Below are 12560 nucleotides of genomic sequence, written 5' to 3' on the forward strand. Positions count from 1 at the left end.
CATGATACTAATTCTTAATAGCAGACAATTTTCACCAGTGATACTTAGGGTTGGGAATCAAAAATCGATTCCAGTTCTGGAACCGGATACTTAAGGTCAGGAATCAGATACGTGTTATAAAATTACGATTTCTATTCCTCTTGTGTGCATTTTAATATGACTTTAAACCATTCAAGCGCTGTTTTCTGTGCTATGCACACATCCAACGCGTGCGCGCACAGAAAGCCGCCTCTCATACTTTATAATGCGCGATACAAAACTGAGTTGTCTTCTGCGTCTTTTTGCACTTAAACTGACAAATACACACAAAAATATGTACAAAATATCCTCGTAAACACAGTTGCCTATTTCTTAAGTGAATGAAAAAAGTTGATAAGAAAACACGTGTAACAGTATATTGTATCCATTCAGCTCTTAAAGTGACAGCAGCCTAATATTCCTGCTGCCATCTCTATAATAGCGTTAATCAGACAACAAAAGACAGAGAAAATGTACTCGCTGTTTTTGAGTGAATAACTTTTGTAACGATATTTTCTAATGTATATTTTATTTATAAAGTGCTGTTATTTTTACATTTGATTACAGTTTCTGTATCTGAATAGTACATGAAAATCTTAAAAAACTGTTTTATCTTTGTTCGGTTGTATTTATTTGTGTGATTTCTAATTTGTTTATTGTTCTTTTTTAGTTGTCTTTAATAATGCTTGAAATTTATATTAGTTAGGCTAGTTGGTTTTGCTATGGTATTTTTTTAAGCCATAGTCAAAAGTTCCTTCTGTAAAATTATATTATTATAAATTAATTCAACAGTCAAATATTTATTGTAAATTACTAGTTAAGATATAATAATAATAATAATACTAATAATAATAATAATAATAATATCATTTTACAATATTAATGTACAATTAATAAATGAATGGTTCGATTTATTTGTACATCTTTATCTTTTTTTTCTTTTTCTTTTTTTGCATGCTTGAAAAGTTGATTGTTTCAAGTGTTTCCCAACTTAAAGGGATAGTTCACCCAAAACTGAAAATTCTTACTGCCCTCATGTCATTCCAAACCTGTATGACTTCCATTCTTCTTTCAAACACAAAAGATGGTAGTTTGAAAAATGTCTGTATTTTGTCCATACAATGAAAGTCAATGGGTCCAATGTTGTTTGGAAGCCAGCATTGTATAAAATATTTTTTTATGTTCTGCAGTAGATAGTAAGTCTTGCAGGTTTGGACCAACATGAGGGTTAGTAAATTATGAGAATAATCTCTTATTGCTCTTGTTTGTTTGAGCATCCGGACACGGCATGATATAGCAACATTGACTTGACCAATAGTTTGGGTTTGGGGTGTGACTATCCGTCTGTCAAAACCACCCAGTACTTTTACCAGGTCATTTTATACGCTGGCCCTTGGTCATACCACATTTTCTAACATTGGCTTATGAGCAGCATCTTTTGAGTATATAAAACTGGTGTAATGTTCAAGTGTGACTACGCTGCTGTGTTGTAATCTCTCAGACTGGTAATAATATATTTCTTTGCAGTTGCAGAGTAATGAGGATGAAGCTCTTCCTGGTCCTGGTGGCATGTCTCGAGATGGCAGCGGTGAGTGTGGACTGACTGCGGTTATCAGTCATGCTACCAGGAAACTGAATTTGTATTCGCTATTTGCAATTTTGAAGCATTCAAAACGCATATCATGTAAAAGAGACCTCTTAGCAACAGGTTTTGTAGTTATGTTTGCTATGGTATTGTTTACAACATGACAATCAGTAAGATTTAAATTTGAATTAAGATAAAAATGCTTTCAGACTCATTCCTCCTGAGAATGCAACGACTGTTTGATCATATCGGGTTGTCTTTCCCTAGAAGAAAACAGAGGAAAAAATTCTTATTCATAACCGATTCTGTCTATCATGCTGTCCTATAGCCCAGCCCCAAAGAGCTGAAGGGGACTTTAAGTAAATGTCTTTTAGAGACAGTATAGAGCAAGTCTGCCCTCGTGTGGTAGAATTTAGTAGATGTTCACTAGAAGAATGTTCTAGATTCAAGTTAAAGTTGTTTGAGTCATAATTATGTTCTGTGATATGCAACATTATACTAACAAACTTGTTATTATTACAGTGAATAAGTGATTGGAAAACAGACAAATATGTGGCAATAATTTACAATATTCACCAATATTCACTGAACCTAAATAATGAGATCTAAGCCTTAAAACTCATAAGCATGAATGATAAACTGGCTTTAAATTTGAGAAGTCTTCTACCACTGGGAAATTAGTCATTCGCACTCAGTTTTGGTGCTTGTGTTGTTTCTCCTACAGAGCGGTTATTGAGGACTGTCAGCCAGCAGTCTGACAGCAGCGGGTTTGCAGAGGACCCATCCACAGACGGTTCGGGTTATCACCTGAAGGTACGCGAGTGTGGGCATAACCATCTGGGCTCTCAACAATCTATGAATACAAAGTGTAATCCTCCTCGGATTCATGTTTATCAGACCCATGTTATTTTGTTACCCATGTGAATTTAGTTTGCACTGATATCATAAAAATTATATATATAGTAATAAATCTGGTTCTGATTGATGGCCTGTCAACTGGTGCATATCTACTGAAAACTCTACATCTTGAAAATGTCGTCTTTAAGATGCACCCAGAACTTGTGCCATGTGTGTTCTCAGGGAACTTAAATCTAACTTTCAACATAAATTTTCCTAAGAACCAGTTCATTGGATAATGGAAGTGAAACTTCTCTCTTTTATTAGGTGCAAGAAAGCTCAGACAGCTGTGACAGTGAAACTACAGTGACATCGCATGCAGGTGAAGTCAGCACTCCAGTAGCGTTGGAGTACCCCAACTTTGAAAAATTGCTGGGCGAGGAAACCCATCCTCTGCCCAGAGGCACATCTAGCCAGAGTGGAGCCAACAGACAAGTCCCTGTGATCCCCAGCCTCCAGATTCCCAATCCAAACTCTGACAATATTAGCACCAATGGACCACTCCTTTCTCCTAACTCTGATAGGGCTTCCAACACAGTGCAAGAACCCACCACAGACTCTCCAGAAGTGGATTTGACCGTGATTGTAAATCCTACAACAGATTCAGATGTAACTCATGAGGGCAACATATCCCAGCCTGGTTTGAGCATGGATCCAGACTCTCCTGAAGATCTACATTCGTCCTCTGGACCAGAGTCATCGGATCTTGAGCAATGCCACCCCATGGCTCAAAGCAGGCAGATGGGCCTCCACACGGCCCATCAAAGGTCATCCTCAATGGACGAGGAACGTCCTGGCCGAGTATGGGTGAGGGACAAGGACTTGCTGAGGGAAAGCTTAGAGAGGAATCCTTTAAGGAGATCCAGCTCCCTCCCAATGTCTTCGCTCAGCCCGGCTCGAGTGGTCACCTCCATGCGCATCCAACTTGGAGAGGGTTCGGTCAAACACTGTACCCCACCCTCGTACACATACCGCTACGACGAGGAGAATCGCAGTGACCGGGAAGAAGTGGATTCCATCATGGAAGAAGACGAAGTTGATCATGCCGACAGTAAATCTACGCTCTTGAATTCTGCTCCAGCAAGTAGATCAAAGACTGATAGGGGAACACCACCACACCATCTCAACATACCCGAACATCTGACTCGCTCTTCCAGCTCGCTTTATAGTGTCCCTGCCGACTGGCCCCAGAGGCCCCTGGGTGAAGGTCCAAGCTGGAGCACATCTAGCGTCCCAAACCTTTCTCATTATACAGGTCTGGCCCACCCTCTTCCTCCTCCTCCTCCTTCTCATGGGTCCTTCTACTCTCCACAACATGGATTGGCCTACAACTTCTCGTACCCTACAAGACTTCCCCACCACACTCCCTTCCCACAACCGCAGAGCTCGCCTTGTCCTCAGCCACTTCAGAGCAATACATTTACTCCACCACAGGGGGTGACCTTTGCACCCCAGCACAATATGCATTATACGCATCCGCACAGCACACCATACAACCCATTCTCTCCACCTTATAACGTTTCTCACGGAGCTCCCTACGGCCCCTCATTGAACATCCACGGCAGCCCGTACCAAACTCACATCCCTCTTGTGCAGTCCCACAGTGCCCCCTACAATTTGGGGTACAACAATTCTTCACATCACCCCGGTGCCCCCTACAGTCATCCATATTATCAGTCTCCCCCCTACCCTTTCTCATTTGGGACTCCTCCGGCACCCGCTCCAGCGATGGGCAGCACAGAGATGCAGCTCAGGAGGGTCCTCCATGACATTCGTGGGACAATGCAGAACCTTGGTCAGGTGAGAACTGCCAAAATTATTTGTATACTTGTGTGTTGCATCCAAACGGTCTTAACCTATGGTAAACCTGGTTATTAATAAGGCTGTGCCTGACAAGGATGTATAAGTAACCGTTTCTGATTCTGATGGTAGAAATAGGGTTAGCTGGTGGAGTTTTTGCTATAGCACAGTATATATATTTGCATGGGATGGACTTAGGAAACATCAAGTAATGTGAAAAATTAAGGAGTGTTTCTAGGTGTGTGTGTGTGTGGGTGGGTGCAAACCCTACATTATGGGGACAAAATGTTCCCACAAAGATAGCAATATATGAAATCTTCGTCCTTGTGGGGAAATGTTTTGGTCCCCGTGAGAAAAACAGCTTATAAATCATATTAAGTGATTATTTTGAAAATGTAAAGAAGCAAAACTGAGATGTGTAGGGTTAGTGTAAACGGATAGAATATACAGTTTGTACAGTATAAAAATCATTGTCTATGGAAAGTCCCCATTAAACATGAAGAAGAGGTTGTCCCCAGTGGGACTTCAACCTGAATGCACACTTACTCCAGGGGACTCGTGTCACCGTGGGGACCTAAATCGAGGTCCCCATGATGAAACAAGCTTATAAATTATACAGAAGTAGTTTTTTGAAAATGTACAGTCAAAAAATACACAGAAAATGCAGTTTTCTGTGATGGGTAGGTTTAGGGGTGGGGTTAGTGTAAGGGGATGTACAGTTTTATACAGTTATACTTTTATACAGTTTGTACAGTATAAAAACCATTTATGTCTATGGAGAGTCCCCACAAAGATAGTGAACCAGACGTGTGTCTTTGTGTGTGTGTGTGTGTGTGTGTGTGTGTGTGTGTGTGTGTGTGTGTGTGTGTGTAACCTATGACGTGTGTGTGTGTGTGTGTAACCTATGACCTGTAATAAGTGTGTTGTTTCACACAAAGTTATATATATATATATATATATATATATATATATATATATATATATATATATATATATACATAAAGTAGAACAAGGAAGTGTGTTCCGGATTCTTGCGAATCCCACCTTAAATGCAAATATTCAGCCGAGTCAGCATGCTGCATATCCCGGGCTCAGTTTATACATGTATTTCCTGCATGACTCATAAGTGATAACTGATCTGTGGTTTTGTTGGCAGAGCTCATCGGTGCATGGAGGGGACACACCCATTGACAGGATCAGTACACCACGCTCTGTCCAACTGCTTTATGAGGTACATCATTTCCCAAAGAGGAAGCAGTCTCATAGTTCATTTTCATAACCTTGAGTTGCATCAGTAGAAGCCTCTTATGAAATTGAGATGATCATATAGCTTGTGTAAGAGTTTTTTGGGTAGTCTTTAACCTAATGTTTGTGTCCCTACCAACTTGCTGAAGGAGCTCCAGATGCGGCGCAGGAGTCTGAACGTCTTCCGGACTCAGATGATGGATCTGGAACTGGCTCTCATGAGACAGCAGTCTATGGTCTACCAGCATCTTAGTCCAGATGAGAGGTGAGGAACAAAATCACAAGCCACAAAGGGCAAAGTGCTTCACCCTCTGGCTCCTTTTGCCCAAGTCTCTCACATTGGTCTAGAAAGCCAAAAAACATATTTTTAAACTGGGGTCCTAAGGGGGTCTGCAAAAATAAATAAATCAAATCCTTGTCGCTCTGAATGGCAGTACAATTTTACAGAGAGAAAGCCACTAAATTAATTGTCAAATGAATCATACATGCTGCTAATGATTTATAGGCATATTAGTATGATTTCTGAAGGACATGTGACACTGAATACTAGAGTAGGCCTAATTGCTGCTGAAAATTCAGCTTTGCCATCACTGGGATAAATTACATTTTAAAATATATTAAAATAGAAACAGTTATTTTAAACTGTAATATTTCACATTTCTGTTTTTACAAAAGTATGTTGGTTTCCAGCACTGAACAGCTTTACAATTTGAGAAAGGCGGATGTAGCAATAAACTAATCAAGAACCCTAAAATATGTAAACAAATCATATATGCTAATGATTAATCACTACTGGAATAAAATGACCATCGGAACAGTATTGGCAAATAATAGTGTTAAAATATTGTTTTTCTGTTTCAACCTCAAATTTCTATGATCGCTGCACCTCTCCTGGCGATTTACCAAGTATTTACTGTCTGGAGAACTGATAAGAACTTGAAACTTTGCTGTTGCAGGCGGGATGCGGAACATCTGGAAACCCTGCGGACTGCAGTCAGACAGGAGCTGCAGGATCTGGAGCTTCAGCTGGAGGATCGCCTGCTCTCTCTGAATGAAGAGATGCGCAGCAGCTCCCAGCACAGCAGCCTCTACCGCCACCACATGGTCAGTGGATGTGACTGCAGCTGCCTCATAATAAATGATAAAGGATGCTGTAATAGCTTAGCTTAGACCTAATTCTGCTTTAAAGTCCCTGTGAACCGGAAGTTGCAAACGACTTTTCTCCAGTGTTGTGACGTATTTCCAAGTGAAATGGAATATTGAATATTGAATATTGATTTTACTTTAGCGCACCTCCTCTCCATCTCTTGCTCATAGCAGACTAACGTGGTTAAGCGTTTTCAATTTTGATTTCATGTCGACTTTAAATACTTTACCAAAAGTGTCTATCTGTTAGCAGGTAATATAACAAAATATGCATTTCTCTTTTTTTTTTATAGCCTCTCAGGATTGGAAGTGCAGAATAAGTCTAAATGTGAATTCTAATGTGAAGTTCACTGAACCTGATATATTTAGAATAACCATAAACTGACACTGCATTTTGATAATGTAATATATAAAACAGTGTTGAGTTGAATTTCAGCAAAATAACTATTATATACCATTAGTGTGATGACAAATGACTAAAACGTGGAAACATTTTATTTACACTACTGTTCGAAAGTTTGGGGTCATTAAGATTTTTTTTATTACTGTAACTATTATTATTATTATTATTATTATTATTGAAAGGATGCATCAACTTTTAGAGTAAAAGCATTTATAATACACAAAGGATTTTTATTTCTAATAAATACTGTTTTTATACTTTCTATTCATCAACGAATCCTAAAAACCAAACATATCTCTCTCAAATATATTAAGCTGCACAACTGTTTTCAACATTGAAAATATTAAGAAATGTTTCTTGAGAACCAAATCAGCATGTTAGAATGTTTTCTGAAGGATCATGTGACACTGAAGACTGGAGTAATGATGCTAAAAATTTAGCTTTGCATCAAAGGAATAAATTACATTTTTAAATGTAGAACAGTTATTTTAAATGGTAAAGAATATTTCACAATATTACAGTTTTTACTGTACTTGTGATCAAATAAATAAAGCTTTGTTGAGCAAAAGAGACTTCTATCAAAAGCATTAAAATGAATCTTACAGACCCCAAACTTTTGAACGGTAGATTTTTTGACACTTTAGTAACAAATGCTTGCGTCTCACAGGGCATGCAGAGAGGTCACAGCGTGGATAGCCTGTCTAATTCTTCAGCACTTCGGGCCATGGAGCCAGTGAGTGAATTATTCTCATGTTACAGGGTATCCTGTATCCTGTATCGGATATCATTTCAATGCCTTATTCTGCTCTCAGTTTCCTCTTCTAATTCTTGTGTATGAATGTACAGGTGACGGACCTCCTGAAGGAGCAGTTGTACCTTCAGTCTGAGTTGGGATATGAGGCTGCCACACTCAGTTCAGGCCGCTCATCGAGAGCATCCAGCCCTGGCAGATTCAACCGATCACACGACTGCCGCTCTCCTTCCCTGCAAAGAGGCAGCGTTTACCGGGCCACCCTCAACCTCACACCCACCGTCCCTCCACGGCCTGGAATGGAGGTTCCTCGGCCCGAATCCCCAGAAAGGATGGAGTCAAACCTGACACCTACTTCTTTGGAGTTCAGCAGAGATGAGGACGAGTTGTCACTGGATGGTCGCAGGAGCAGGACGGCAGATGACTGCTGTCCCACCGAGTGGAGGAGTAGAAGTAGAGGGAATGGTGACCTGCAACATCTTATACAGGAGGTGAGAGAACTTATACATTTAACCCATTGAGCCGACTGATGTGCAGCATTGTTATCGCAAAATAAACCCCAACAGGATGATCCGGGCCCTGAAGGGGTTAATATTGTCATCTACGTTATCCTGCTTATTGCATGGCTATTTGCCACATACAGTAGGTAAATAATTAGACATGAAATATTGATTTGAGTTCAAATATTTTATCAGCTCATTAAACGCAAAGCTTCCGCAAAGAGAAACTGTTTCTATCAAGCAACTTTGAGCCAGGGTTATTGTAGTGAACTGAAACTAAAATTAAAACCATAAAAAAATTGTTGCTTTAAGTAAAATAAACCCTAACTGAAATAAAATGTATTAAAAAAAACAACATATTTTATTTTTAATTTTAGCCAAGGCAACATTTCTTATTTTCATTTAATTTAACTTGATGTTCTAAAATAACTAAAACTAAAACTGAAATAAAAATTAATAAAACTATAGACAAAAAAAAAATTATACTAAAATAACACTGCAAACGAACAAGTTCAAACAAGACAGACATTTAAGGGTTAATTTATTACACAGCTTTTCACTACTTGCGTAGTGACGGGGACATGAAATATTAATTTGAGAAGAAACCATTTTAAAATCGTACCTGTTTATTATCTAATAATCCATTGAACACAGTGAACAAAAAATCGTTCTAGCAACAGAAATGTCGTGACTGACCAATCAGAATCAAGCATTTTAGAGAGCCCGTGGCGTGTAATAATAATACATTTCTGACAGCTGAATGCCACGACTGACCCATCAGAATTGAGTACTCCAGAGAGACATGTAAGAAAAATACTGTTAGATTCTGCCAAAAAATCTAGAAACGATGAAATGGAGACACAAAAGTAAATGTGTTTTCCGTCCCCGTCTCAAAAGAAAGTGGAAAAAGTATATTTTACTGTGTCTTTGGCACCGTTTGAGCGAGTCCTTTGTAGCTGTAATGGTTTTTGGTGTGTGTGATGATTGACAGATTTGCCTATGAAATATCATGCATCAGTGTAGGCTGATTTACAAGTCTGTTATGATGGTCCAGTAATTCTGATGCTCCTAAAGGAAACTTGGACTGAAGTAATGTGGGGCCTGTGGGGTGATGTAACAGCCTGGCAAAACCTGATGTTCTTCATCGGCGTGTCAATATGTATTTGACACTTCACAGCACTTGCCAGTTCTTGGGATTTCATATATGGAGAAAAAAAAACTTTTCAAATTGTTGCATACCTGATTATAACTGCATTATAAGTCACTTTGAAATATAATTTCATGTAAATAATTCAAATGATTCACATTTTAGGTGGTCTTACTATGTAATTAGTGTTTGATTTTCCTGCCTTTAATGCAGTCTAACATCATTTCTTTTGTATCCTCCCGCAGATTAAAGAAAGCATCGCTCATGAAATCAGGCAGGAGATTGTGAACGAGCTTCTGGCTGCTGTGTCGCCGCATAGATCTCCTCTTCCAGCCAGGAAGCCTCCTGTGTAAGCAGCAGAACAGAGGACGGAGGTTGGTTTGATAGATCACATTATGCTCAATACAGATCTGTTAAGTGCTTGAAAACTTTTCATCATGGAGGTAACGGGAAGAGATATACTTCCCTCTCCTAGAAATGAATTGAATGTGAAATGACACTTCACATTCAATCATTCATTCATATATATACAGTGAGGAAAATAAGTATTTGAACACCCTGCTATTTTGCAAGTTCTCCCACTTAGAAATCATGGAGGGGTCTGAAATTGTCATCGTAGGTGCATGTCCACTGTGAGAGACATAATAAAATAAATAAAAATCCAGAAATCACAATGTATGATTTTTTAACTATTTATTTGTATGATACAGCTGCAAATAAGTATTTGAACACCTGAGAAAATCAATGTTAATATTTGGTACAGTAGCCTTTGTTTGCAATTACAGAGGTCAAACGTTTCCTGTAGTTTTTCACCAGGTTTGCACACACTGCAGGAGGGATTTTGGCCCACTCCTCCACACAGATCTTCTCTAGATCAGTCAGGTTTCTGGGCTGTCGCTGAGAAACACGGAGTTTGAGCTCCCTCCAAAGATTCTCTATTGGGTTTAGGTCTGGAGACTGGCTAGGCCACGGCAGAACCTTGATATGCTTCTTACAGAGCCACTCCTTGGTTATCCTGGCTGTGTGCTTCGGGTCATTGTCATGTTGGAAGACCCAGCCTCGACCCATCTTCAATGCTCTAACTGAGGGAAGGAGGTTGTTCCCCAAAATCTCGCAATACATGGCCCCGGTCATCCTCTCCTTAATACAGTGCAGTCGCCCTGTCCCATGTGCAGAAAAACACCCCCAAAGCATGATGCTACCACCCCCATGCTTCACAGTAGGGATGGTGTTCTTGGGATGGTACTCATCATTCTTCTTCCTCCAAACACGTTTAGTGGAATTATGACCAAAAAGTTCTATTTTGGTCTCATCTGACCACATGACTTTCTCCCATGACTCCTCTGGATCATCCAAATGGTCATTGGCAAACTTAAGACGGGCCTTGACATGTGCTGGTTTAAACAGGGGAACCTTCCGTGCCATGCATGATTTCAAACCATGACATCTTAGTGTATTACCAACAGTAACCTTGGAAACGGTGGTCCCAGCTCTTTTCAGGTCATTGACCAGCTCCTCCCGTGTAGTTCTGGGCTGATTTCTCACCTTTCTTAGGATCATTGAGACCCCACGAGGTGAGATCTTGCATGGAGCCCCAGTCCGAGGGAGATTGACAGTCATGTTTAGCTTCTTCCATTTTCTAATGATTGCTCCAACAGTGGACCTTTTTTCACCAAGCTGCTTGGCAATTTCCCCGTAGCCCTTTCCAGCCTTGTGGAGGTGTACAATTTTGTCTCTAGTGTCTTTGGACAGCTCTTTGGTCTTGGCCATGTTAGTAGTTGGATTCTTACTGATTGTATGGGGTGGACAGGTGTCTTTATGCAGCTAACGACCTCAAACAGGTGCATCTAATTTAGGATAATAAATGGAGTGGAGGTGGACATTTTAAAGGCAGACTAACAGGTCTTTGAGAGTCAGAATTCTAGCTGATAGACAGGTGTTCAAATACTTATTTGCAGCTGTATCATACAAATAAATAGTTAAAAAATCATATATTGTGATTTCTGGATTTTTTTTTTTAGATTATGTCTTTCACAGTGGACATGCACCTACGATGACAATTTCAGACCCCTCCATGATTTCCAAGTGGGAGAACTTGCAAAATAGCAGGGTGTTCAAATACTTATTTTCCTCACTGTATATATATATATATATATATATATATATATAAGTGTTAAGTGTTTTTTCTTTAATTGCTAATGCGACCTTTTTACACCACAGACTGAACAAAATTAATCATTGCTTGGTAATTGGTTGACCTAAATTGGTATTATCTAATTGTGTACTTAATTAACAGCTGACAGCTATTCAACCTAATTCATTTGTAAGACAGTCTAAAAGAAGGAGGGCCAAAACCAGTGAAATATCAACTGATTTGATAACTCTGAGTTCTTATATATATAAAATGTTATGCGTGTGTGTAGATATAACATATATGGTGTTTATATATTTGCATGAAATCATGAAATTGCATTTTATATATAAAATGTTATGCGTGTGTGTAAATATAACATATATTGGGTCTCATTCATGAAACATTCGTAAATATGTGAGTGATTTGCGCGTAAAGAGACCTTCACGAAAACTCTTCTCCTGATTCACAAATACTTCGTAAACTTCAGATGTGATGGTGAAGTGTGTGTGTGTTAATGAATTCCAATCAGTCGTAAATGGGACGCGCGTGCACGCTCATTCTCAATTACCATAAATCCCGCCCATTAAATCCGACTGACAACTATATATGGGCATCATATTATGACACCAAACGAAGGATTTTAACATGTCTTCTCAAAAGCGAATGAAAAAGAGAAATTTCTCAGATGCAGAAATTGAAGTTTTATTATCAGAAGTTCATTCAAAACGCCACATTTTATTTTCAAGCGTACATAGTGGCGTATCAGGTCCTAAGAAAAGGAAGCTTGGCAGCATATTACAGATGCAGTTAATGGAGTTTCTGTTAATCGAACAGTCCCAGAAGTGAAAAGAAAATGGTTCGACATGTAACCCTGTCAAATAAACCCAATTAAGGTGAATTAAAATGCAGCCTTATTAATGAGCAAAACGTTCGG

The 12560-nt window shown here is 39.3% G+C and overlaps 1 protein-coding gene across 5 annotated transcripts in view; it reads left to right on the forward strand.

Annotated features, from left to right (window-relative positions):
• itprid2 (ITPR interacting domain containing 2) overlaps nt 1-12560 on the forward strand; it is a 47262-nt gene that overhangs the window by 33179 nt on the left and 1523 nt on the right. For all 5 annotated transcript variants that reach the window (XM_084121350.1, XM_084121351.1, XM_084121352.1 and 2 more), the window contains 9 exons: nt 1546-1606; nt 2328-2416; nt 2768-4300; nt 5457-5531; nt 5695-5810; nt 6502-6649; nt 7762-7827; nt 7941-8336; nt 9738-9866. In XM_084121350.1, coding sequence (XP_083977476.1) covers nt 1546-1606; nt 2328-2416; nt 2768-4300; nt 5457-5531; nt 5695-5810; nt 6502-6649; nt 7762-7827; nt 7941-8336; nt 9738-9845 — 2592 coding nt within the window. In that variant the 3' untranslated portion in view covers nt 9846-9866. The remainder of the gene's footprint in view (nt 1-1545; nt 1607-2327; nt 2417-2767; nt 4301-5456; nt 5532-5694; nt 5811-6501; nt 6650-7761; nt 7828-7940; nt 8337-9737; nt 9867-12560) is intronic.

The sequence above is a fragment of the Abramis brama genome (genome assembly GCF_963993115.1).
Source record: "Abramis brama genome assembly, chromosome: 8".
Lineage (NCBI taxonomy): Eukaryota > Metazoa > Chordata > Actinopteri > Cypriniformes > Leuciscidae > Abramis > Abramis brama.